This window comes from Capra hircus, chromosome 9 (assembly GCF_001704415.2).
Source record: "Capra hircus breed San Clemente chromosome 9, ASM170441v1, whole genome shotgun sequence".
NCBI classification, from domain to species: Eukaryota; Metazoa; Chordata; class Mammalia; order Artiodactyla; family Bovidae; genus Capra; species Capra hircus.
This window is the reverse complement of record NC_030816.1, coordinates 10,384,818-10,412,590: the sequence shown is the minus strand read 5'-3', so window position 1 is coordinate 10,412,590 and position 27,773 is coordinate 10,384,818. Positions and strand designations below refer to the sequence as shown.

The window sequence follows — 27,773 nt, the reverse complement described above, 5'->3', positions numbered from 1 at the left end:
CCACTAGTCTGCCGTCTGCATCCGTGAGTCTGCTGCCGCTTTGTCATGCTCGCTATTTTGTTGCATTTTTTAGGTTCCACGTATAAGTGACATCATACGACATTTATCTTTCTTTGCCTGACTTATTTCACGTAGCATTATGTCCTTCAAGTCTGTCTCTGTTGCTGCAGATGGCAAATTTTCACCTTTTTTGTGGCTGAGTCGTTTTCCATTATATGTATATACCACGTCGTCTTTAGCCATTCGTCCTGATGGACACTTACGTTGCATCAATATCACGGCAGTTGTAAATAATGCTGCTCTGAACATAGGGACACGTGCATTTTTTTCAAATTATAGTTTTGTCTGGATATATATATACACACATACACTCTGAAGTGGAATTTCTGGGTCATACGGTAGTTCTAATTTTAGTTTTAGAAACCTCCAAACTATTTTCCACAGTGGCTGTACCAGTTTGCATTCCCATTAACAGAGTTCAAGAGAAGGAACTTAAAAAAAAAAAATCTGCAAATTTTGATCAAGTTCTGTGACAATAGTGAGACAATTAAAATTTTTGTTTCCAAATCATGAAATAAGATTTGGAGAATCCTCTATGGAGAAGATTTCTATGGAGTACCTTCCTAAATGATGACATTTTGATGATTTGAAATGAAAGTCTGATTTGGTATAGTGAAGAAATGTTCATCATTCACGGTCCAGTGCAGAATACAGCAACCACTCTAGTATTTCAGCTAAAAAGAAATTAAAACAGAGAGTTTGGTGTTTGTAAAGTCATTAAAAGGACAGAAGCAGGCTCTTCTGTGGGCCTTCAGGAAAGATTCACAGAATGCCACACAGCAGACCCAATGAGGACACTGTGTTACACTACCGTTTGACGCTCTGAAGGATCCAAAATTTCGCCTTTGTTATTTAGTCGCTACATCATGTCTGACTCTTTTGCAACGCCATGGACTGTAGCCTGGCAGGCTCCTCTGTGCATGGGGTTTCCCAGGCAAAAATATTGGAGTGTGTTGCCGTTTCCTTCTCGAAGGGATCTTCCTGACCCAGGGATCAAACCTGCGTCTCCTGCATTAGCAGGATGAATCTTTACCACTGAGCTACCAGGGAAGCCAAAAATTCAACCTTACTTGCAGGCTAGCAAGTCAGCCTGCCACAGATTCACAGATGACAGCAAAGGACACAGAACTCCTAGGTCAGAGATAGAGGAATTTATTACTCGTGGCACAAGAGATAATGGGAACCTCAGGCTCCCATCAGTTCCCCTTGCCTCCCATCAGTTTCCCTTCTCTCCCAAGCTTTGTGAGGATGACACAGTGGTTGGACCTTCATTTGTGAAATCATGAGCTTGTGATAATCAGAGTGTTCATCTGGTTGATACTTTTGAGGAGGATGCAATTCATGGGGAGAAATTTAAGCGAGTTTCTTCTCTTAAAATTAACCCACTGCACAACATGCTAACTGAACCGAACCACATCGAAACTGATTAACGTTCTCATGATTTCATCACACATACAGGCTTTTCTCTCCACTGTGAAAGATGTGTATGTTATTGGCGTGGTCTCAAGGAGCCTAATCCCAGGGTTTCGCACTTGTCATTCCGTGAGAACAGATGTCTGTCAGCCCTCCTGCCAGTTTCTTTTTCCTCACTGCACGATGGCTAGGGTTTCAGAGCTTCTCTGACTCAAAACGTCGTGTTAAACGTAAGTAGATGTCTACTTACTGAGAGCTTTCAAAGTTCTTCTTACATTAAGGAAAATGTAGTCATTGTCTTTTCTAGCAGCCACATCAGAAGAAGCAAGATGATCTTTATGGCTGCCAGTGATTTCTTTCCTAAATAACTCCAGCACCCTCTAGTGACAGATTTCTAGCCAGTAATCTCTCGGGCTGAATCTTTTGGCCTTTTCATCACTCTCTTCTTAGGCATCACATAATATTTCTGTTTTTTAGGCCACATCAGTGCTTCCTTTGTGTCCCCTTCAAGTCCCTTTTTAAATAGAGTACAGTTGCTTTACAGTGCTGTTTCAGTTTCTGCCGTACAGCAAAGTGAGTCAGCCACGTGCACACACGGATCCTCTCTCTTCTGGGTTTCCTTCCCTTTCAGGTCACCACAGAGCACCCTGTGCTATCCAGTGGTTACCGATTGACTAAGCTTCTTCCCAAATTTCATTTTCTTTTGTTCTCATTTTTCTCTTTTAATTTCTGCTTTCAGAGGTCTCACTCTTTCTCTCATTTCCATTGTCGTCACTCTGAAAGGGGCCAAATATGTGTATCTTTGTTCTTATCTTTTACCACATCTCCTGTGACCCAATGGGTATTTCCACCAAAATGCCCTGCTGTTTCTTTAAATACAGATGTGAAAAACCGTCTTTCGTCTCTCCTCACCCTCAATATCCGCATTTCTGTTTGTGACACCCACTTTGTAAGCAGGCTCCGAAGCTTGGAAGACTGCCCTTCTTTTTATCCTCCCTAATCCTAAAGCCTTGAAATATACCACGCCTAGGATCAGCCATGGGACTGCTCTATGTCTTGCCCTGAAATGATTCCTTCTCCACTGGTCTAAGCCTGTCTTCAGGTCAAGTCCTGCCCCATCCTTGGCTCTTTCTGAGACTGCTCTAAATTATTTTTATCTTTCTCCTTAGCCATGACTGTTTTTAGCAAGCTCTTTGATATTTCATTTGATTCCTCGTTGTATTATGCTTCCAAGTGCTTCACATATCAAACAGTCAAGTCTTGCCTTGTAACTAAATCATATGTGATATTCTGTAAAAACAGAAAGTCTCCCATACGCATCTTTCAGAAGACTGGTAGCACCTAACACCATGCTAAGACACCCGGCAGAAACTTGCTAAATACTTATTCAATTAAACAAAACTAGTCAATAGTATTTATCAGTGAGAATACAATACCACAGACACACCTCTTGTTGTTCAGTGGCTAAGTCTTGTCTGACTCTTTGCGACCCCTTGGATGCCAGGCTTCCCTGTCCTTCACTGTCTCCCGAAGCTTAATCAAACTCATGTCCATTGAATTGGTGATGCCATCCAACTATTTCATCCTCTGCCGTCTCCTCCTCCTCCCGCCCTCAATCTTTGCCAGCATCAGGGTCTTTTCCAGTGAGTTGGTTCTTCTTATCAGGTAGCCAAAGAATTGGAGCTTCAGCTTCAGCATTAGTCCTTCCAATGAATATTCAGGGTTGATTTCCTTTAGGATTGACTGTTTTGATTTCCTTGCTGTCCAAGGGATTCTCAAGAGTCTTCTCCAGCACCATGATTCAAAAGCATCAGTTCTTTGGTGCTCAGCCTTTCTTGTGGTCCAGCCTTCACATCCGTAAATGACTACTGGGAAAACTATAGCTCTGACTAAATGGCTCTCTGTCTGTAAAGTAATGTCTCTGCTTTTGAATACGCTGTCTAGGTTTGTCATAGATTTTCTTCCAAGGAGCAAGTGTCTTTTAATTTCATGGCTGTAGTCACTGCCTGCAGTGATTTTGGAGCCAGGAAAATAACGTCTGTCACTGTTTCCATTTTTTCGCCATGAAGTGATGGGAGCAGATGCCATGATCTTGTCTTTCTGAATGTTGAATTTTAAGCCAGCTTTTTCACTGTCCTCTTTGACTCTTACCGAGATGCTCTTTAGCTCTTCTTCGCTTTCGGCCATTAGAGTGGTATCACTCTATGTGAGGTTGTTGATATTTCTCCTGCAGTCTTGATTCCAGCTTGTGATTCATCCAGCCTGGCATTTCTCATGATGCATTCTGCATATAAGTTAAATAAGCAGGGTGACAATATATAGCCTTGACATACTCCTTTCCCAGTTTTGAACCTGTTGTTCCATGTCTGGTTCTAACTGTTGCTTCTTGACCTGCATACAGGTTTCTCAGGAGGCAGGTCAGGTGGTCTGGTATTCCCATCTCTTTAAGAATTTTCTGTAGCCTCTAAAATGCCCCAAAAGAAGAATGCTCTTGTCTCTGTTTTGTAGTTAACAAAAGTAGCATGGAAGAGATCTCAGTGAATGTTTTGTTTGGCCACCACAAATCTAGTAACTGTTAGGATTATTGTCAAATGCTAGTTGGCTCTCTTATGGAACTAGAAATCCCACGGATTGGCACCAACCTCAAATACTATTGCTGCACGTTTTTATATCACAAAGATATTTTTTGCTTTCTTGGTCCTCTGGACAGTCTCTTGGGCTTAGAGTGTTCAGGGTCAGCGATGCAGACTCCCAAGTAGTCTGCGCAGCAGCCTGAAAGAGTCTCCTGTCTCCGGTTCACATCTGGTATCTCCTGCCGTGACACCCTTCCTCCTAAATCACCTTCCCCACCCTCTCTAATGTCTGCCCAGATGACTGTAGAGGGGATCTCCCTGACCACAGCACCTGGAGGAGACTTTGATTCATGTAAGTCACTGGATAACTGAAAACCCAGCTAATTTTAATATTCATATAATGCTATCTAAGGTATAATCCAAATTCAAATTTTGTCAGTTATTTATAAAAGACCTTTATAACTTGCAGAGTGCTCTTTCCATATGCAGGAACATCTCAGCCTCTCTGTGTCTTTTCTGGCAGTGGTGTTTTGAAGAGCACAGGCCAGTTGTTTTTTGCAGTGTTCCTCATGATTTATTTCAAGTTATGTGGTTATAGGATTTGGTTTAGTTGGCCCAATAATCATATCCTTCTTCATGCATCACATCAAAAAGCTCATGATGTCAATTTGTCTCATTTGTAAGCTATTTTATTGAGGTATGATTGACAAAAAGCCACAAATCTTTCACCTTGAGTTTAGAGATAAGTATACACCTTTGAAGCCATCACCACAATCCATACCATAAACAAATATATTATCTCCAGAAGCTTTTCCCACCCTCTTTATTACGTGTATGTGTGTGTGTCTGTGTGATAAGAACATATAACGTAAAATATCTATCCTTGTAGCACATTTTTATGTCTACAGTGTTTCCTTTAGAAATAGGGAGTGTGTGGGGACAGCCCATGCTGAAACTGGTTAGATGGTTCACGTGATCCAAAATCTGTGTGAAATGAATATCCTACTTGCAGCGTGACTCCGAAATAGCTTTCTGTCTCCTGCTCTGCCTCCCGTGCAAGAATACGTGAGCTGAGAGTGAGGCATGGCCAGCCTCTCCCCTCCGCTTTCAGGCCCTTTCCTCTCACTTCTCTCAGCTTCTCTGAATTCCTTGCCCCTCTACCCCGGTGCTCTAGTGCGTTGGGTCAGAAAGCTGCCAGCATTTCGTGGTGCAGTAGAAGAGGAACTGAGTTAGGAGGAAACCCAGGTGCTCGTCACCATCTTTTTCACTGATTATCTTCTCCCACCAGTCTCCGCACACACTCACATACACACACCAGTCTCTAAGCCTCTCTGAGCTCCATTTTCCATTGGGAAAGGGAGAGATGCAAGTGCCGGTGGCGTTCATGTGATCTGCTTTTATCCATAACGGTATTCACCATTTGCCTCACAACTACCCCATTGAATGATATGAAGTGTTTTTTTTTTTTTTTTTTAAGGTCATAGCTCAGCAAGTATCAGATGAACACTTGGAGGAGGGCCGGCTTTACCCTCCTTTGGACACCATTAGAGATGTTTCTCTGAAAATTGCAGAAAAGGTAAAACCACTGTGGTTCAAGTCTCATTGTTTTTCCTTCCTTCTGTGGCTAAGTGCGCACATTTAGACAGTAAACCGGGAGTGAAAATGCACTGCCTTGAGATATCTGTGTCAGAAGTCAGAGAAATGAGGCATGGTGCCCTGACGGAGCATAGGAAGTGTTTTGGATCCTTCGGCATGGGTTGAATCTTTAATTCCCCTACCCTTCTTTTTCTCTCCTAGAATTGAAGTAATTCATCAGGCTTTCATTTCAGCTAAGCTTCCCCAACTTCACCCTTTTTTGTTTGGTATTTTTCATATAACACTATGATAGTCACCACAATATTGCAAGTATGATAGAGTGACGTTTAGGCCTCTAACCACCCAAGTCTCTGTGATATGTGACATCTTAAAAATCACAGTTGATTAAATTGGGCAGGAAGCAAAACAGTGAGAACGGAGAACTCAAAGCTGTTGAGGTGGCAGATGAACTCTTCAAGGAGCTAGTCAAGAAGAACCTTAATTTTCTGTAACTAAGATGAGAGAGAAATGGACTTTTTTGTAGGGTGGTTGTATTCATCTGCTAGGGCTGCCATAATAAACTGCCACCAGCTGAGTGACTTACATAACAGAAATTTACTTTCTCACAGTTCTGGAAGCCGGAAATCTAAGATGAAAGGGGTTGGCAGGTCCAGTTTCTCTGGAGGCCTCTCCTTGGTTTGTTGATGACCACCTTCTCACTGGGTCCTCTTGTGGCTGGCCTTCTGTGTGTGCCCATCCTTGGGGTCTCTCTGTGTGTCCATATTTTCCATTTTTATAAGAACACCAGTCAGCTTAGGTTAGGGCTCACCCAAACAGTCTCATTTTAACTTAATTATCTCTCTAAAGGCCTTGTCTCCAAATGCAGTCCCAGTCTGAGGTACTGGAGGTTAAGGCATCAACACTTTGGGGGAGCATACTTCAGCCCACAATAGTAGTCCTATGTTGAAACTAGAATTTCTCAACCTTAGCCCTGTGCACAAGGCCCTTTCTGTGCTGGGTAACTCTTTGTTGTGGGGGCTATCTTGGGGACTGTAGATGGTTTAGCAGCATCCCTGGTCCTTATTCACCAGACGCCAGTAGCCTCTACAACAGGTGTGACAACTGAAGATGTCTCCAGACATTGCCAAACGTCTGCTTGGAGGCAGAATTGCTCCTGGCTGAAAGTAAAAATTTATTAGCAAATTTATCAAAACAATCCCACTTAGGATTCATACGTCATTATTTATCTTGTTGATTGAAAGTAGGTGCTTCAAAAACCAAGTAATCCTTCAAAAAAAAAAAACCAACCTTTAAATAATTCTGCTTGCTTATCTATTCATGGAAGAGTATGCTCGTAGTTTGTCCCAATTTGTCTCTACTAGTTTTAAGCCTCTAATAGTTTGGATTATGAATACATGGAACATCACATTGTCATGTTAGGTTCCTTTTGAAGATTTCAGTAAAAAGGAGTACCATATGATCAGAGGAGAAAGTAAGATGATGGAGGACAGCAGTAGAGTCCAGAAGACTCAGACATTCCTCCAGGCAAGAAGACTGGAGTGGGTGGCCGTTCCCTCCTCCAGGGGATTTCCCAACCCAGGGATCGAGCCTGGGTCTCCCGCGTTGCAGGCAGATTCTTTCCTGTCTGAGCCATCAAGGAAGCCCAAATTAACATGCTCCTAATTTCTCCTAATTTGTATCTATTAGTTTTAAACTCTCAGTAGTTTGAATTATTAACACACCAAACATCACGTTGTCATTTTAAGCTCCCTTTTAAGATTGCAGTGAGACGGAGTAGCGTATGATCGGAGGAGGAAGTAAGCCGATGAAGGGCAGCACTCAGATGTCACACCTGTAAAGAGACAGAAAAAAGCTGAGTGCATAAACAGGAGTTGGGAAACCAGGACAAAGAATCAGCTTCAGAGAGGAAGGTGGTATAGTAGACTGAAGGTCGCCGCATCCTTGGTACGTTCAGATGTACGATTCTAACAAGAAGATGGTGACGACTGAAACTTAAAGAGAGGCTGGATGTAAAGACGGGGGATCATTTATATGTGGTGGCAGGGGAAGCTCTCCAGGTAGTTGAGGTCACCAAGAGAGCAAGTGGAAACAAAAGAAAACTGAGGCTAGAACATAGTTCATTATTCTAACCAGAGAGAGAAGAAAGAAACCAGTTAAAAAGAAGAGGCTCAGAACTGAGCTGCTTGTCAGAAATTGGAGAAGACACTGTTTCAGGATGGGGGTGGAAGTTATGAGTGACGGAACCAAATCCCAGTGATAAGAACAGAGGAAGACATTTATTTCGTGCTTAGGAAGCTTTCAGAAACTTCTACAAACACAATCACAGTCCCACAAGAAGTTGAGAAGTCGGGGAGAATTAGGAAAGCAAGAATATATAAGCCACTCTCCAGAGAGTCTGGCATTGACAAGAAGGAGAGAGCGAACACTTCACTGATGGAGAGCGTTGTGAATACAGTGTGTCCTGGGAGCAGAGAGAGGAAGGGATTTGCACAGAGTCTGTGTCAGGAATGAAGCAGAACATTTAATTATAAAAGTAACACGGCCGTTGCAGAACGGGCACAGGGGAGCTTTTTGGGGTGATGGAAATGTTCTGAAGCTGGGTGTCGTGACAGTTGCCCAACACTCTGCGTTTACAGAGGTGACTGGATTGTATGCTTGAAATGGGTGAATTTTGTCGTCAGTGAGTTGTAACTCAAGAATGTCTGTTAAAACATAGTAATACCATCTCATAGGCACTCTGGAAAGTGGAAAATACCTGATATTCTACTTTTCTAATGCAAGTATTGTCATCATTTATTTTGGTGTGTTTGCAGTCTTTTTTCATTGGGTTGCTTTCTTTTCTAACCTCATTATAATAAGATATAAGCATGTATTCATATACTTTGATCCCTATTTTTTGTAAGCATTTATCCATAATATAGCACAGTCTTTTTTTTAACTTTATTAATTTTTTTAAATTTTACTTTATTTTACTTTACAATACTGTATTGGTTTTGCCATACATCAACATGAATCCACCACGGGTGTACACGTGTTCCCAATCCTGAACCCCCCTCTCACCCCCCTCCCTGTACCATCTCTCTGGGTCATCCCAGTGCACCAGCCCCAAGCACCCTGTATCCTCTATCGAACCTAAACTGGCTGTTCATTTCTTATATGATATTATACATGTTTCAATGCCATTCTCCCAAATCATCCCACCCTCTCCCACAGAGTCTTTATAACTTTAATTTTTCAGAAATGCATAATTTTACATTGAGAAGAGATAGTTAATCATTCTAATATTATTCAAAATCACACTTATTCAAATAAATTTGTCATACAAACAGCTCTTTAAGGATTGCATTCTTAAAAAACTGGAGTGAATTAAAGAGCACATGTGGAGTGATTAATTTTGACAGTGGAATCTGTTTTTCTCAACACAGGGAAGGAGAGAATGTCAAGACATGGAGGAGATAGTTTGAGATGATGAAAAGAGAAATTGAGATAGTTTTCTCCGATTAGTTGGAATTTTCTCAGCAAAGTGAAGAGAATCAAATTGATACTTGATGGGAAGGGAGGGTTTGAAATTGACTTGAGAGGAAGTTTTTTGTGTGTTTGTTTTTGAGTTTTAAAGAATAAAAGCATCATGTGTAACCATGGGGGCCCAAGTAAGGTTAGGAAAAGTGTGACATGTCAAGTGACAAGTATGAAAGGAGAAAGACAGCGCCGAGGGTCACCCTGGCCAGGGACTAGAATAGGACTGTGACAGAGAGACGCGGAGACGAGGTTCTGTGACACCAGTGGGGCCGGGGGCATGGAGACTGCCCCCGGAGCCCCACAGATTGCGGTGAGAGTCGCCTTACCTGTGGGATGAAAAGAGAGATTCTGTAGGAGGCTGTGCTCAGAATCGAGATTGCTCAAAGTGCAGGATATCTGAGTTCAAACTCAGTGGGCTGTTCAAGGTATTGAGTTCAAGTTATCGATCAGTCAGGCCATTTCAAGCCTTTTAAGACTGACTCATCTGAGAAATTCTGGTGGCATCACCCATGAGTGAATCTCTGGCAGCCACGCTTGCCTTTGTTGCTGGCATCATAGTCGCCTCTTGTTACATGACTGCATTTCACTTTGTATCTTTGTGATCGTGGGTTCTTATTATAATGCACTGAAGTGTTTGGAGACAGGCAAGATGTAAATTATTTTAATCTTTTGAAATAGATAATAAAATTTCTTTTTTTATGGAGGTATAGTTGGTCTACACTGTTGCATTAATTTCTGCTGTACAGCAAAGCAGTGCAGTTTTACACACACACACACACACACACACACACACACACACACTTTCTTTTGTACGTTCTTTTCTGTTTTGGTTATCATATTCAATATAATTCCCTGTGCTGTGCAGTAGGACCTTGCTGTTTATCTGTCCTATGTATACTGATAATACCTGACATCTGCTAACCTCAGTCCCCTCTTTCTGTCCTCCGCTTGGCAACCACAAGTCTGTCCTTTGTGCCCATGAGTCTGTTTCTCCTTCATAGATAGGTTCATTTATGTCATGCTTTAGATTCTACATATCATTGGTGTCATGTGGTATTTGTCTTTTTCTGACTTATTTCACGTAGTATGATAATCTCTAGTTGCATCCATGTTGCGGCAAATGGCATTATTCCGTCCTTTTTTTTAATAGCTGGGTAGTATTCCATGGTGTGTATTTACCGTGTCTGTATCCATTCATCTGTTAATGAAATCAGATGAAAAATTTCTGATGTGCTCATCATCACCTTTATTCATTAAAATAATTAATATTCTCTTTTTATTTCTAGATTGTGAAAGATGCATACCAAGAAAAGACAGCCACAGTTTATCCTGAACCCCCAAACAAGGAAGCATTTGTCCGCTCTCAGATGTATAGTGCTGACTATGACCAGATTCTTCCTGATTGTTATCCTTGGCCGAAAGAGGCCCAGAAAATACAGACCAAACTTGACTAGTAGCATAATAGCTGACATTTCTAACTCCATTAATGAGGTCTTGAAGTCTTTGATAATTTTCAAAAGATTGAAATCTTTTATAATGGTTCATAATATGCTAGATTAAGATAAATTTACTTTAACAACCTAAAAATTTACAGAAGAATATTAATATACTTTAGTGTGATTATCTCATTGAACAATTTGCTTCATTTACTTTCCGGTTATTTATGGTTTCCATCTTAATTATTTTGCCCAAGTTCTCTTTAAAAGCTATTGTAACTACCACTGAGAAACCCATCAGTTTCATATAGGGGACTAAGGAGAAGTCCAAAATTAGTAATAAATTGATATGATCAGTATTAAAATCCATAATTCTTTTGTTGCTCACTTTATTAAAAATCGACTTAAAAGATTAAAATCAATTTAGGCATGGATGAACTTTCACTAAATACAGAAACAACACTTACTTTGTTGCCTAGAGAAAAATAACTCCTCAGGTATTTTTATTCCAATCCTGGATTATATGTGCTCTTTTGATGCAACAGAATTCTAACGTTTCTAAGAAAAGATCATTGCTGTTTACAATGCCTTGTGCAGCCTTAGACTTTAATATTCTTTCGACATTATTCCATTTCCTTAACACCTTGGTCCTCCATCAGAAATCCCTTTGTAAAAGCACCTGTCTTTCTCCCCACCCAAATGCCCTGGCCTTCAGCCCTGCACATTGCCGCTGGGCCCTTGCAAACCATGGCCCTGTCCTGAGGTTGGTGCCTTCGACTGAGCACAGCCTGAGAAGTGGGCAGAGCAGAGAGAGTGGGGAGCATCTTGAGAAAGGGCTGCCTGTGGGGTCAGCGTCTCCAGACACACATCTCCAGAGTCAAGGCAAGCGGGGTTCCCAACTGAGTAACCTGCCCAAGTGTCCCCTAGAGTAGCTCAGGCAATTAAGAGCTCGTCGTGTTACAGCGAACTCACTTTCCTCTGAGTTTGAAGAAAATTTTGTCATCTCTTCCCCAATATCAGAAATCTTCTTTACGTCAGATATTAAAGTATTCTAACGACTATCAGTAGTTACAGTCCAGAAATGAACGTTAATTTCAGGTTTTACGGTAGAAATTAATAAACCAATGGAGACAAGTTAAAATTCTTAAGCTCAGGTACAGTAGCATTTACTATTTATTTACAGAATTATATGGAGACTTTTTGTTTTTGAAGTAAGACTCTCAAGGAGTATAAGAAAATGTTCAGGATAAACTGTAGTAGTAAACGATTTCATTGAAAGTTACACAAGTTGTTATAGTAGAAGGGGTAGGGGTATTTCTGAAGGTAATGGTTAGTCAAGAATTTCCTCAGTATAGTTGTTTTGAAAAGATCTGGAATGCCTTTTCTAGTTTTCATCGTTTCTTGTCTAGTTTTCATGTTGTCTTGTAGCTCTAACTAAATGTATTTACCTATGCAAATGATTTATTAAAGCACTGGAAAAAGCAAAAGAATAAAGTGAGAAAGTAATTGTCTTTTTCTCAAAATATTGTTACGCTCACAAATGACAGTGCTGGGTCTTGGCAGTCACATGATAGAGAATTTTGAATTTTAAAAGTATTCTAAGCTAATTTCACTTTGAACTTCATTTAATACGTGTGTAGTCATTTAATACATGTTCGCTGTATAGTGTTATGAGTGAGCTACTTCCTTATCCTCAGAGAAAGATAATGAAGCAAGCATTGGATGAGCAGGTGCCGTGTAGTCTGTATCCCTTATCTTAGTTAATGAAGTCCTCACCATTCCCATATGAAGTAGATACTTCAATGTGCCATGTCCGCAGAGCTCATAAGCGAAGGAGGGGAACTCTGAACCCATGTTTACCTTTCTCTATCATCTGTTTTCCGTTTGCCAGAGTACAGTCAGAACAGTACTGTCTAATAGGAAAAAAGAAAGTGGGACACATGAGTCATTTCTGTGGTCCTATAAAAAGAAGTGAAGTGAAGTCGCTCAGTCGTGTCCGACTCTTTGCAACCCCGTGGACTGTAGCCTACCAGGCTTCTCCATTCATGAGATTTTCCAGGCAAGAGTACCAGAGTGGGTTGCCATTTCCTTCTCCAATAAAAAGAAGAAACAGGTAGAATTCATGTTCATGTATTTTATTGAAACCAATATATCCAGAATATTATGAAAAGAATTGAGATATTATTACACTTTTTTTTTACATTTCATTTTTATTTCTATTATTTATTTATTGTGCCGAGTTGATTGCAGGACTCAGAATCTTCGATCTTCATTGAGGGATGCAAGGGCTTTTCGTTGTGGGTGGGGTGTTTTCAGTTGCAGCATGTGGGATCTAGCTCCCTGGCCAGGGATGGAACCTGGACCGCCCGCTTTGGAAGCGCGGTCTTAGCCACTGGACCACCAGGGAAGTCCCCGTTTTTGCATTCTCTTGTTCACACCAAGCCTCCAACATCCAGGTATATACATCAGAGTCATGAGAAACATATGGAACAGTGTAATGGAACACCTCACAGTCAGACGCCCTGAATACACTAGTTACAAAAGCAGCGCAAAAATCAGTACATAGAGAAGGGTGTTCGGCAACCGGATTGGGACAGCCGACCTACTACACGGAGAGAGTGGAAACTGGAACCCTGCCTCACCCTATGTAAAAAGGAAGACTTCAGATGGATGGAAGACCTAAATACAAATGGTAAAAAATGTAAGTTAATAAAAATTGATGTAGCAATGTATCTGGTACCCTTCCCCCACTCCCACCCACCTCCCGCCGGCCAAGCACAAACATGAAGTGAAAAATGGATGGGCTGCGTTATCTAAGGATAGCAAGGTTTTGGCTGATAAGTGGGTGCTGCCATTTAACAGGATAAAGTGAAGAAATCTAAGACTGTGGAATAGGTTGATTGCTTTTACAGAGATGGACTCATAAACAGATAATTTAGGCTCAGGGGCTTAAATTCTCAGTTCTAGTCACTGTATAAACTTTAGAAAAAAATGCCTCTTTTTTTAATTAACTTATTTTTATTGAATGATAATTGCTTTACAGAATTTTGCTGTTTTCTGTCAAACCTCAATATGAATCAGCCATAGGTATACATATACCCCCTCCCTTTTGAAACTCCGTCCCATCTCCTTGCCCATCCCACCCCTCTAGGTTGATACAGAGCCCCTGCTACTCGCTATAAGACTGAAATAACAGAAACCCAAAACCATAGGTCATCCTGCTGGTTGCCGAATTTTAACAGGAGTTGCATTCACAGCCTCACCAGGACTCTTACGTGTAACTAAAGAGTATTGACCGGGACACGGGAGGATGTTGATTTGGACTGGGGATCTCTGGGTAGGGGGATTTGGAGGACTTGTAATACCCTAAACCAGGTTTGAGTTCTGACCATCCTGTGTCCCAGGAGATCCCTCACTCCCAGGCAAACCAGGACAGTTGGCAAGTCCTTCCTTGCTCATCAACATGGGAGCTCTTCCTGCCTACAGAGGTTGTAAATGCCTTGTGTGAAGAGCCTGTAACAACCTCACTCCATCTCCTCTTCCTCCTCCCAGGTGACGTCTCATGATCCCATAGGCATCATTTAGAGACCAGCATGGAGAGGAGCTGTGGTGGATACAATTTAAAAGGCAAACCCAGGAGGAGAAGACTCGTACCAAAAGAGTCTAGACATTGCTCATTTACATTGGCAAAATCTCAGGGAAATATATGGAACTCTGAAAATGTTCTGAGGATGGAACAGTGTCATTTGGGATTGGGCAGACTTTAGGGAGGGCTTCCCAGGTGGCTCAGTGGTAAAGAACCAGCCTACCAATGCAGGAGCCACAGGAGACGTGGGTTCGATCCCTAGGTCAGGAAGATCCCATGGAGGAGGAAATGGCAACCCCCAATACTCTTGCCTGGAGAATCCCATGGACAGAGGAGCCTGGCTGGCTACAGTCCATAGGGTCATAAAGAGTCGGACACGACTGAGTGACCGAGCACATTCGCACAGAGACTTGATAAATGGGGGCTGTGCCTACTGCAGATCCTGCGTTTAATGTGCTGCCTTGAGCAGCTGAAAATGACTCTGCTTGTTGGTTTAGTTAGTTGACTTAAACGTAGACTTGACAGTGATGCACAGTAAATGAAACTGAGAACATGAACATTCCTTGAAATAATATACAGGGATTCAAAGATTTACAAAGATGGGATTATAGGAGTAGATTTGCAGTGGGCAATCTGACCATTTCAATCCTAATGATCCCCTGAGTCTCCCAAGAAGGCCTATTGGTGACCCTCCTTTCACTAAAGTCTTGAGATATAGACTGATGAAGGGATTAGTAGCATCAATGAAAGCATTTTTAAAAATCGAGGTATAATTAATATATAACATATTAGTTTCAGGTTTACAAGGTAATACAATATTTGTATATATTGCAAGATGGTCACCACAATAAATCACCATAGCTAGTTACAAACGTTTTTCCTTGTGATAAGAACTTTAAGATTCTATTAGCATCTTTCAAATACGCAATACATTATTGACTATAGTCACTATGTGCTGTGCTAAGTTGCTTCAGTCATGTCCAACTCTGCTACCTCATGGACTGTAGCCCACCAGGCTCCTAGGTCCATGGGATTTTCCAGACAAGAATATTGGAGTGGGTTTCCGTACCCTCCTCCGGGGGGTCAAACCCACATCTCTTAAATCTTCTGCATTGGCAGGTGGGTTCTTTACCAACAATGTTATTAAATTCCCATGACTTATTTCATAACTGATCACTCATACTTTTTGACCCCCTTCACCCATTTTGCCCACTCCTCCATCCCCTGTCTCTGGCAATGACCAACCTGTTCTTTGTGAGCTTGTGTTTTTTGTGGATTCCATATATAAGTGAGATCACAGGATATTTATCTTTCTCTAACTGACTTATATCACTTAGTATAATGCCCCTGAGGTCCATCCTGTTGTTGCAAATGGTGATATTCTGTTCTTTTTTTGGGTGTGTGTGTGTGTTATCCGTTGGATACTTAACATGTCTTGGTTGCAGTGCATATTACTACAGCAGGACAGCACACCAGTTTTTATTTTTCTTAAATACTGAGAAATGGGATTGCTGGATCTTTTGCTGGTTCTACTTTTAATGACTTTAGGAACCCGTGCACTTTTTCCATAGTGATTGTACCAGTTTACATTCCCCCTAGCAGTGCACAAAGGTTCCCTTTTCTGCACATTCTCACCAACATTTTTTATTTCTTGTCTTTTTGATGATAGCTGTTCTAACGTGTTATCTCATTGTGGTTTTCATTTGCGTTTCCCTGATGATTAGTGATGCTGAGCATCTTTTCATGTACGTGTTAGCCATCTGTATATCTTCTTTGGAAAACTGTATTCAAATACTCTGCCCATTTTGAAATCATATTTTATTTTATTTTTGGCTAATGAGTTGAGTTCTTTATATATTTTGAATATTAGCCCCTTATCAGATATGTAATTTGCAAATATTTTCTCTCAGTAGGTTGCCTTTACATTTTGTTGATGGCTTTCTTTGCTGTTAAGAGCTTTTTAGTTTGATATAGTCCCACTTGTTATTTTTATTTTTGTTGACTATGCTTTTGGTGCCAAACACAAATGTCATTGCCAGAACTGATGTTAAAGAGCTTATCACCTGTTTTCTTCTAGTTTATGGACTTTAGGTCCTTCATTCAAGTCTTTAATCCATTTTGAATTAATTTTTGTGTATAGCATAAGATAGTGGTCTAGTAATTTTTCTTTTGCATCTGACTGTCCAGTTTTCCTAATAGCATCTGTTGGGTAGACTGTCCTTTTGCCATTGTATATTCTTAGCTTCTTTGTCATAAATGATCATATACATGTGGATTTCTGGGCTCTCTTATTCTGTTCCATTGGTCTATGTGCCTGTTTTTACGCCAGTACCACACTGTTTATCTCTTCATCTATCTAGTCGTTTGTGTCAGATCTTAGTTGCAGCACACAGGATCTTCATTGTATCGTGCAGGATATCTTGTTGCCGCACATGGACTCTCTGCTTGTAGCTTGTGAGCTTTGGTAGCTGTGGTATGCGGGTTCTCTAGTTGTGGTTCTCAGGCTCAGAGCACGTGGGCTTCAGTGGTTGTGGCATGTAGGCTGTCTAATTGTGGCACACGGGATCAGTAGGTGTGGTGCACAGACTTAGTTGCTCTGAGGTATGTGGGATCTTAGTTTCCTGATCAAGGATCAAACCTGCATCCGCTGCATTGCAGTGTGGATTCTTAGCTCCTGGACCCCCAGGGAATTCCCCATACTGTTTTGATCACTGTAGCTTTGTAGTATACTTTGAAATCAGGGAGTGTGATGTCTCCAGTTTTGTTCTCTCAGGAGTGCTTTGGTTATTCAGTCTTTTATCATGCTGTACAAGTTTGAGGATTCTTTGCTCTATATCTCTGAAAAATGTCATTGTAATTTTGATAGGAATTGATTCTGTAGATTGCTTTAAGTAATATGGACATTTTAATAATTTTTTTCCTAATGAACATATAATATCTTTACACTTATTTATGTCATCTTCAGTTTCTTTCATCAGTGTCTTATAGTTTTCAGTGTACAGGTCTTTTACTTCATTGGTTAAATTTATTGCTAGGTATTTTATTCTTTTTGGTACAATTATATGTGGGATTGTTTTCTTGATTCTTCTGAAAATTCATTATTAGTGTATAGAAATACAACAGAATTTGTGTACTGATTTTGTACCCTGAAACTTTATTTCTTTATTCTAAAATTATTTTGTAGGGTCTCTAGGGTTTTCTATATTTAATATCATGTCATTTGCATATCAGAAAAGGTGATGGCACCCCACTCCAGTACTCTTGCCTGGAAAATCCCCTGGACGGAAGAGCCTGGTGGGCTGCAGTCCATGGGGTCACGAAGAGTCAGACACGACTGAGCGACTTCCCTTTTCACTTTTCACTTTCATGCATTGGAGAAGGAAATGGCAAGCCACTCCAGTGTTCTTGCCTGGAGAATCCCAGGGACAGGGGAGCCTGGTGGGCTGCTGTCTATGGGGTCACACGGAGTTGGACACGACTGAAGTGACTTAGCAGCAGCATCTGCATATAGAGACAGTTTTACTTTTTACTTTCCAATTTGGATGTCTTTTATTTCTTTTTCTTGCCTAACTGGAAAGTGAAGTCAAGTGGGCCTTAGAAAGCATCACTACGAACAAAGCTAGTGGAGGTGATGGAATTCCAGTTGAGCTGTTTCAAATCCTGAAAGATGATGCTGTGAAAGTGCTGCACTCAATATGCCAGCCAATTTGGAAAACTCAGCAGTGGCCACAGGACTGGAAAAGGTCAGTTTTCATTCTAATTCCAAAGAAAGACAATGCCAAAGAATGCTCAAACTACTGCACAATTGCACTTATCTCCATGCTAGTAAAGTAATGCTCAAAATTCTCTAAGCCAGGCTTCAGCAGTATGTGAACCGTGAACTCCCTGATGTTGAAGCTGGTTTTAGAAAAGGCAGAGGAACCAGAGATCAAATTGCCAATATCCGCTGGATCATTGAAAAAGCAAGAGAGTTCCAGAAAAACATCTATTTCTGCTTTATTGACTATGCCAAAGCCTTTGACTGTGTGGATCACAATAAACTGTGGAAAATTCTTCAAGAGATGGGAATACCAGACCACCTGACCTGCCTCTTGAGAAATCTGTATGCAGGTCAGGAAGCAACAGTTAGAACTGGACATGGAACAACAGACTGGTTCCAAATAGGAAAAGGAGTACATCAAGGCTGTATATTGTCACCTTGCTTATTTAACTTCTATGCAGAGTACATCATGAGAAATGCTGGACTGGAAGAAACACAAGCTGGAATCAAAATTGCTGGGAGAAATATCAATAACCTCAGATATGCAGATGACACCACCCTTATGGCAGAAAGTGAAGAGGAGCTAATAAGCCTCTTGATGAAAGTGAAAGAGGAGGGTGAAAAAGTTGGCTTAAAGCTCAACATTTGGAAAACGAAGATCATGGCATCTGGTCCCATCACTTCATGGGAAATAGATGGGGAAACAGTAGAAACAGTGTCAGACTTTATTTTTTTGGGCTCCAAAATCACTGCAGATGGTGATTGCAGCCATGAAATTAAAAGACGCTTACTCCTTGGAAGAAAAGTTATGACCAACCTACATAGCATATTCAAAAGCAGAGACATTACTTTGCCAACAAAAGTCTGTCTCATCAAGGCTATGGTTTTTCCTGTGGTCATGTATGGATGTGAGAGTTGGACTGTGAAGAAGGCTGAGCACTGAAGAATGGATGCTTTTGACTGTGGTGTTGGAGAAGACTCTTGAGAGTCCCTTGGACTGCAAGGAGATCCAACCAGTCCATTCTGAAGGAGATCAGCCCTGGGATTTCTTTGGAAGGAATGATGCTAAAGCTGAAACTCCAGTACTTTGACCACCTCATGAGAAGAGCTGACTCATTGGAAAAGACTCCGATGCTGGGAGGGATTAGGGGCAGGAGGAGAAGGGGATGACAGAGGATGAGATGGCTGGATGGCATCACGGACTCGTTGTACTTGAGTCTGAGTGAACTCCAGGAGATGGTGATGAACAGGGAGGCCTGGTGTGCTGCGATTCATGGGATCGCAAAGAGTCGGACATGACTGAGTGACTGAACTGAACTGAGGACTTCCAATACTTTGTTGAAGAAAAATGACAAGAGTGGGCATCCTTGTCTTGTTACTGATCTTAAAGGAAAAGCTTTCAGATTTTCCCCATTGAGTATAAATGATGTTAGCTGTGGGCTTGTCATATACGCCTTTATTATATTGAGATATGTTTCCTTGATACCCACTTTGTTGAGAGTTTTTAATAGATATTGAGTTTTGTAAAATGCCTTTCCTGCCTCTATTTGAAATGATCGTTTGATTTTATATCCTTCATTTGGTAATATGACTGTATCACATTGATTGACATTCTGATGTTGAACCATCCTTGCATCCTTGGAATAAATCCTGCTTGATCATTGTATATGATCCTTTTAATGCTTTGATGAATCTAATTTGCTAATATTTTATTGAGGAGATGAAAAGCATTTTAATGACTCTTCTCTATAAGCTGGGAATTGCTGTAGTTAAAATGAGCTCTTTATTTCAATAGAGACATCAGAATCTTGAGGCTACTAGATGCCTAAAGCAGCACTTCGCAGCAAATAACAAGTGGAGACAAAGTGTACTAATCAGGACACTGTAATAAGAATAGTAATAAGAATAGTTTGGCCTACAGAAATCTCTGGTGGTCGCCAGTAAATCGCAGGCTCCCAGAGCCAGAAATGATGCTGAAGAAATTGAACAGCTAGGACAGCACAGGTCTTGATCTAGAAAAATGGGTGCTGGTGTATACAAGTGATACGTCTACAGTAATGCATATCAGCTGAACATCAAGTTGGGTGCTAAGTTGCCTCAGTCGTGCCCGACTCTTTGGTGACCCTATGGACTTAGCCCTCCAGCCTCCTCTGTCCATGGATTCTCCAGGCAAGAATACTGGAGTGGGTTGCCATGCCCTCCTCCAGGGGACCTTCCCAACCCAGGGATTGAACCCACATCTCCTGGCACTGGCAGGCAGGTTCTTTACCACGAGTGTCACCTGTGAAGCCCAGTTGAATTTTAAATTGGCTTTGGCCAAAAAATGGGGGCAGCCCACATAAGCGATATGTATAACAACAGCAGCAGAAAAGCTGGATCAGAGCCACTAAGACAGTGTCAAGGCCCTCACTAAAGTTACATGCACAGACATGAATGAAACACCTCTACGGTGAAGAACTCTGTAATCTCATAAATATGTTTCCAAAATCTACCTTTGAGGCTCCATTTACTAGGATAACAATGCATTGCAGAAAGACAGATGTGATTAGTCACTTCAGTCATGTCCAGCTCTTTGTGACCCCATGAACTGTAGCCCACCAGGCTTCCCGGTCTATGGGATTTTTGCGGCAAGAATACTGGAGTGGGTTGCCATTTCCTTCTCCAGGAGATCTTCCCAAACCAGGGATCAAACCCGTGTCTCCTCCATCTCCGACACTGTAGGTGGATTCTTTAGCACTGAGCCACCAGGGAAGCCCTAACCACTAGGCATTTTTGGAAATCATCTGGCAACAGCTCTGAAACCAGGATGGTTGGTCTATGGGATAAAGCATATGCTATATGAATGAACCCATTATCTAGTTATTTTCACAGCGAAGAGTTAGAATTGATTTCATCATCTAAGGCAATAACCCCACACTGGATCCATGATGCATCAGTTCAGTTCCGTTGCTCAGTTGTGTCTGACTCTTCATGGTCCCATGGCCTGCAGCACGCCAGGCCTTCCTGTCCATCACCAACTCCCGGAGTTCACTCAAACTCATGTCCATTGAGTCAGTGATGCCATCCAGCCATCTCATCCTCTGTCCTCCCCTTCTCCTCCTGCCTTCAATCTTTCCATGATGCATAGAATAAGAGTTATTCTGGCTGGAGTACCGAATAATTCACCAAGATAAATCCTACCATCAAAAGCTTTAAAAGAAACATGGGTGTGATTCTTATCATGTCCAGATTGAAATGATGTTTGGCATGTGCAAGAGACAGGGCTTTAAGAATGACAGCATTATGTTCATTCATCAGATTGTAATTCTAACTGTAGCTATTGTCAAACTGGTTCTCTATCTTGGAGCAAATCAGTAGGTAGGTATTAATTTGGCCAGCACATTTTTTGTTTTGTCTTTATTCCAGTAAGGAGAGGACACCTGTAGCAGCAGTTTATGATAACATTAAAGATTGTCTTAACTTTCCATTAACTTTCTCTGTGCCATTATATAATTTTTGATACTAGACCTTGATCATCTCACTATCACACAGGGCATCATGCTGGACTAACACGATGATATATGCTCATAAGACCTGGAGCACAGGTGTCATGAGCTTCTCTGGATACCTGCTACAATACGTCTGGGTGGACAGTGGAAGATAAATCCCTTGAAAGCACAAGAGCCTGCCACCTCAGCCAGCTTTGTGGTGGTCCGGTTTCCTGGTGTATGTTGGAATATTCCGGCCATAGTGAAGAGAAAATCTTGTGCTCTATTTCACCTACAACTAAGGACCCTCAGTGTTTGGTGGCATTCTTTGAATTTTATGTGCAGTGCTGCAGCCCATTTATGGGTTGATCCAAATGCTTCTAGATTTAACTGGGTTCAGAAAAAAAAAGGCCTCTCCAGCTGAATCAAGTTGCAGTGAAACGTGGTTTTACCATGTGGACCCTATGAGGGAGATCCAATGGGCTAAGAATTTTGAGCAAATTAGGATTTTATATAAAATCAGGATTTTTGAGCAAACCACACTCCCTTCAGAAAATACCTATTCTTTCAACTTAGTACTGGGCCACTTGAAGTAAAAGAAAGAAAATTGTCCTGCTCAAGAGTGTTATATGAAGGCCTCAGATAGGCTCCTGCGAAGCCTTCTCAAGTTCTCAGAAGGATAGCTTGTAAGCAGTCATACAGAAACTCAAGTTCACAGGCAACATATTTCTGCTTTAATATAGCAGTGTTTTTGAAGTCCTTGTGTTGTGTCAGCTCATCAGACCCATTCTTCTGTTATGCGAGTATCCTCTGTCCTTAGCCTAACAAAACAGACCAGCAAGGAATGAAAAGCAGAGAACATACTTGAAGAAAAACTGATTTAATTTAGTAAGCTTTAAGACACAAGCATGTATAATAAGCATTCTTTCCAAATGAACATTTTAAACGTATATGTATACAGTATCAGGATTCCTGAATTACAAGCAACAGAGGCTGATTCTGACTCCTGGAAGAAAAAGGGGCAGATGTTAGGTGTTAATAGGTCATAGGAAGTTTTGGTCAACTGAGCATTCCATAGGCCAGGAAGGAGGGTGGCATTAGGGATTCTAGCAGCAAGAGTTCAAAACCATCTCTCCAGGAGACTGCCAGCTGGATTCCAGCCACTCCTCCCAGAGAAGGGGAGCTTCCTCATGGACATGAACTTGGGCAAACTCTGAGGGACGGTAAGGGACAGGGATCCTGGCATGCTGCAGTCCATGGGGTTGTGAAGAGTTGGACATGACTCGGTGACTGAACAATATTAGTGCTTCTGATGGGGGAAAAAAACAACAACAACAAAACATTGCCACATGCTTCTATTTGACATGTCAAAGTAGGTCCTGAAAAACTATCATCAGAAATAGCTCCAGGAGCAGTAAAGTGTTCAAAAACCAGAATTTATTCCCTTCATTTGAGTTATGTAAGATTTTTGTTTCATATTCTTTAAACTTACCTTTCTGTGACTACTTTAGCTCATTTAATCATAGAAAACACTGAGTGGCTTAGACACGTATTAGATGAATGGCACCTATTGCTGTCTCAGTTGAAAGGGGAAAAGGTTAGCAGTTAACATCTGTTTAGGGCCTGAACCCTGTCAACGCTGATTATGCTTCTTGATGGCTCTGGGGAGACGACATGGGAAGCTGACTTCTGTGTGTGTTGTTCTCAGTCCTGGTAAAGACTGAGGAACGAGTCTTTGGCAATGTTAGTCCTACTTCTTCCCTTCGTACACAGGGAAAATGAGTCCCGGCCATGTGCAAAGCCACGATTAAAACACGAATGGGCAAGCTGGATGAGCAGGCAAGGCAGGCCCACGACAAGAGTCTTGGTGTGAGCGTCTGAGTTGCGCCCTGAAAGGAAACTTTCTCTGATGAGCTGAGTAGAGCTCAGGCAGGACAGCGTGGACCCCATCCCCAGGCCTCATGGTCAGGAGAGTCAGCTTAGTGCAGGGTCTGCTCTCTGTCACGCCCTGGCTCTGCCCGAGGACACGTGTCTACCTCCTAGACACAGAGGAAGACCAGACACTGGAATGGACTGTGTCATCAGATTCTATACACGCCGCCAGCACATGCAGCAATTTTGGCATCTAACAGCATCCCAAGATGGGGAGTGAGGCATTCGTCCATGTCACTGAATCTCAGCCCCAACTCTAGGGACTGAGGGGTATCCTTATAGTGGATACATCCTTAGGGGACCAGGGTATCAGCGGAGTGCCTGTGACCCAGCAGGAGAATGGAATGCTCCCTGGGAAAGGGCAGTAGTAAAGAAGAGACCAAGGCCAGGCAACCAGAGAAAGCTGAGTAGAGAGAGCTTGGGAATGTCCTTCACCACAGGTGAGACTCCCAGAAATTCCTGGCCAGGGGTAGATGAATGTAATAAAAAGGTTTGGTAAGAGCTGCTTAAACAGGGGCTATTATCATTAAAATAAACTCATTTTAACGAAGGCTGGTGAAGACTGTGGAGCTTGAAATTTTCAGAAGAGATGGTGGTGACATCACTTTTGTCCTCTAGGAAGGTGATGGTGCAGGGCCATCCACGCTGGTCCTTCCCAATGCCCTTGCCCCACAGAATGATGCAAACTGGCGCAGGGAAGACCCAAGTGCACAATCTGTGGGACACTGTGTGGGCAAGAAACGTATTTGGTTCTGTGGAGACGAACCCAGCAAGAACACTGGTGCATGATCCTTAGTATTATGAATCAATCGACGTAAACAACACAGGGCGCAGTGTCGCCACCGTTAGCATGTGGTTTTACTAAAAGGAAAAACCCCACATAGAAGAGTTTAAGTAAGAAACGTGTAAACACGTGTTCTTAGTTCCTATTTTCAACTTGACTGAGAAAAATGTGTGGCGTCCCCTGCCTGCTAGCAACAGGAAAAGGAGAAATGTTAGTATTTATGAGTTCATAGCTGCAGTTTGACCACTGCCATTCAGCTGGGCTTTGAAAACTCTTTTTTAATCAAATTAGCTTCACTGGTTAGACTGACTGGTTTTTATTAGTGTACCATGAAATAGTTTTCAATTAACACAAGAACATAGAGGTAACATCGCCATCACACTGTTATAAAGTTAGAAGGCTTATGTGTTTGTTTCAATACCAGGGAAAAATACTGGAGCTAGGTTTCCCCACCGACGATGCTAATCAGCTAGTCCTTTTATTTTGCTCTTATTAATAGAAATATACCTTAGTGAGCTTAGTTATGTAGGCCTCTTCATAGAGGCCTCTTCATAGCTTCCTAGGAGTCGGAACTTTTGCTTTCAATACCAAATAATATCTGGAAAACATGCTCACTTTTGTGTTTTTTGAGGAATTCCAAGAACTGGCCCAGATTCATGTGATAGTCATTCCTCAAGCCGTAGTCACCGTGGGCCTCAAGGAGTAATTCTTCAAAAGAACGGAAAAGGCGCAGGTCTTGCCCATCTCCTTCTGTTTCGATACTCTCCGCGTGCTTACAGGAAATGTGTTTCCAGTTGGGGTACCTGATTGTGTGCCAGAATTCCTCACAGTGCTCTTTGAAGCCCTCCACACAGATTATCCCTGGCTTTCCTGTCATGCAAAATCCTGTCACGTCCAGCCTCTTCCCGACCTCCAGGATCTTTTTGCGGAGGTCCTGCTGATAGATATGGTGACTGTAGATCCACATGCGGAGGAAGGTGTTCTTGACTGGCTTTGCTTGTGTCGATGGTTCGTCCACGAGCTTTCTGTTCAGGAAGTAGGAGGCACTGTTGTCTTGTAACCACTGGATGGCCGCACACACACAGAGCTCCCCTGGATCAAAAGTCCCGATGTACGAAGTGAGGCCTTTGTTGAGAAGCAGCTGCTGCTGTCTGTCAAGTTCTGGTGACCGTGCAAACATCTGCAGCGCTACATAGGGGTAGCTGTGAGGCATGGTTACTTGCAAGTCAATTTTCACCTTAAAATGAAAAGCAAATATATTTAAGTACCGTGAAATCACATAAGCTAGTTTATCAATGGCCACTGCATGATTCTGATCAAGGTATCAACAATAGTTACTGCTTCTGTTACATGTCAGCTGTGTGCCAGACACTGCACAACTTCACAAACACAATTTTACACACAGACACAAACTCCTTCCCATGATGCATTCATTCCTTCCAATATTCATCAAACACCGAGCACGCGTCAGGTACCCTATGCTGAAAAAATTGTTTCAAGATATTCTTCACAAGAAGCTAGACCTTAGTTCTGTCCTTCATGAAGTCTAGAGCCTAGTGAAGGGGGCAGACATTAAACAAATCATTACACGCAGCAAGTATTTCATTGCAAAGGCGAGAAGCATGGCCATGGAACAGCAGAGGGATCCACTGAAATGTGTCACCAAGGGGGCTACCTGAGGTCTGGGGAGCCAGGGAGTCTCGCCTGAAGGAATGGTGACCCAAGGCTGAGTAAGTAAATAACAGGGGTTCTCAAATGCCTGGACCACTTGTTACATGGGTGATGCTAACACTGCTGGAGATAAACAGATCAGAAAATGAAGGTCAATTCATTTTCAGAATTTAGATTTTCTACCTGTATTTGCTTTCAGGGTCATGGTGCCACCAAAGAAAGTCATTCACTCCTTAAAAACAGTGCTGCCAAAAAGACAACATTGAGATCTGGGGAAGTCATAACGTATGTACAAGACAGTCCATACTACAGTAGCAGGACTCGTTCAACTGGACCAGTGACAGAAAAATGGCACCATAAGACTGCAAGGTGTGTTTAATAAAAACATTGGGCCTATTGCTTTAAAAGGTGAGCATATGTGTGTAAAAGTCAAGATCTTTATTGAGACAACTAACATCCCATATTTTCCTTTCAAACAAGTAAAGGAAATATGCATCTGGAATATTCTCTATCTGCTTCTTGGAGAGGAAGCTCAGGCTCCAAGTGTTTTCAATAAAACCTGGGAACCTGGTAACAAGGAAAACAACTCAAGGCACCTACCTTGGGCTCCTCGATCTGCAGGGTGATCACAAATTCGATTTTTGGTGGCAGCGCCTCCCTTATGCCGTCCAAGTATCTCTTTATGTTCGTCAGGGCATTGACATCTTCAAGTTTTACTTCTCCTTGGTTAGGAAACATAGAAAACAGCATTTCCATCTCCAGCAGCTGAAGCTGAAGGCATTCCTTCATTGAAGCCGACATGCTGACTCGAAATCAACCTGCCAGGAAAACCGGAAAGGCCCAGGGACACTGGGGTTGTCAACGTCGGCGGTATCCAGGGAAATTTCCCGCAGTTCCCTTTCCGTGGTAGCCGCTCTGCAGGAGCGGTATTACGCACCGAGAGCTATGTGCACAAAGCAGGATACTTACACTCTTCCGCTTTATTTCCTGACCCCCAAATCTAGCATACGCATATCCCAAGAGGCGTCGTTAAAATTCAGATTTTCTCCCCCTCCCACCCCCCCGGTTCCGATCTGGGTCCAGGTAATCTGGATTTTCAACAAGTGTTCGGAGTTATCCCGTTGCAGATGGCTGGCAAGCACCACCTGCGGACACTGCAAGCTTGAATTCTGGGAACGGCGAGGGGCCCAGCTTCCAAATCCCACCCAGGTGCGGGGCTTGGGCGGCGGTGTCCGTAGCGACCAGAGAGGCCCGCAGTATCGTCGAGGCAAGGATTAGGATCCCCGGGCTCCGGGGGTCTTCTGGGCCCCGCCGCGCTCCACGCCAGCTGCAGCCCCCGCGGCCTCTGTGCCACGCAGCTCTACCCAGTGGGCTTTTCGCCTCACCCCGGACCAGGACGGCAAATGAGTCCCGATGATTTGGATCCACCTGGCTTCTGCCCTCAAGGGTTCTGGCTTAATGAGAGGGGTCTTCCCGGTAAATAAAATGGCGTTTTATGCGAGCTGGCGGGGAGGGGAGGAGCGGCTCGAGAAAGCTTCCCAGAAGAAAACGTTTGGGAGATGAACCTCGCGAATAGAGAAGGGGGATGCGGGGAGCCGAGTGGCGCTCACTGGGGCTGGGATCACCTTGTTAGAGGCCCCGTTTCGGGGCTGGCACCCCCTCCCCACTCAGGACCACTCGGAACCCCGGCTTCCCAGGAACGTGGGCCTGCCACCCTCTGAGACCCGAATTTGGAGTCAGGGGCTGCGTTTTTTTTTGCCGGTCGCAGCGCTCTGAGGGCCCGCGACCCTCAGCCCCAACCCCCGGGCCACCGCGGGGGCCTCACCCTTCCGGGTCATTCAAAGGGAAACAGCCCCAAACCCTCTGTCAACCTCGCAACGCGGATCCGCAGCTCCGCAGGCGCGAGCCGCTCGTGACGGGCACGGAGGCGGGGCGGGGCCCGCAGGCCGCCCCCCGTGCTGATTGGCTGAGGGGCG

General features: G+C 42.8%; 2 protein-coding genes across 3 annotated transcripts in view; one reads left to right on the top strand and one right to left on the bottom strand.

Moving 5' to 3' along the window:
* ME1 (malic enzyme 1) overlaps nucleotides 1-12,083 on the top strand; it is a 204,840-nt gene extending 192,757 nt beyond the window's left edge. Inside the window, exons 13-14 of the mRNA XM_018052931.1 lie at nucleotides 5,524-5,622; nucleotides 10,448-12,083. Of these exons, the coding sequence (XP_017908420.1) occupies nucleotides 5,524-5,622; nucleotides 10,448-10,615 (267 nt within the window). The 3' untranslated portion in view covers nucleotides 10,616-12,083. The remainder of the gene's footprint in view (nucleotides 1-5,523; nucleotides 5,623-10,447) is intronic.
* RWDD2A (RWD domain containing 2A) lies at nucleotides 22,275-27,731 on the bottom strand. 2 transcript variants are annotated; one of them, XM_018052930.1, is made up of 3 exons: nucleotides 27,669-27,731; nucleotides 26,398-26,615; nucleotides 22,275-25,363 (listed from the first exon to the last, which is right to left on the bottom strand). In XM_018052930.1, the coding sequence occupies exons 2-3, from the start codon at nucleotides 26,596-26,598 to the stop codon at nucleotides 24,686-24,688; spliced, it is 879 nt and encodes a 292-aa protein (XP_017908419.1). In that variant the 5' UTR covers nucleotides 26,599-26,615; nucleotides 27,669-27,731; the 3' UTR covers nucleotides 22,275-24,685. The 2 variants fall into 2 exon arrangements, with proteins under 2 accessions (XP_017908419.1, XP_017908418.1); XM_018052929.1 differs by having other exon boundaries at nucleotides 27,623-27,711.

Excerpts from the sequence above, each read along its gene's own strand:
- RWDD2A (XM_018052930.1), bottom strand. The coding sequence starts at position 26,598 with ATGTCGGCTTCAATGAAGGAATGCCTTCAGCTTCAGCTGCTGGAGATG. Across the intron at positions 25,364-26,397 it reads TGCAGATCGAGGAGCCCAAG|GTGAAAATTGACTTGCAAGT; the intron begins GTAGGTGCCTTG and ends TTTCATTTTAAG.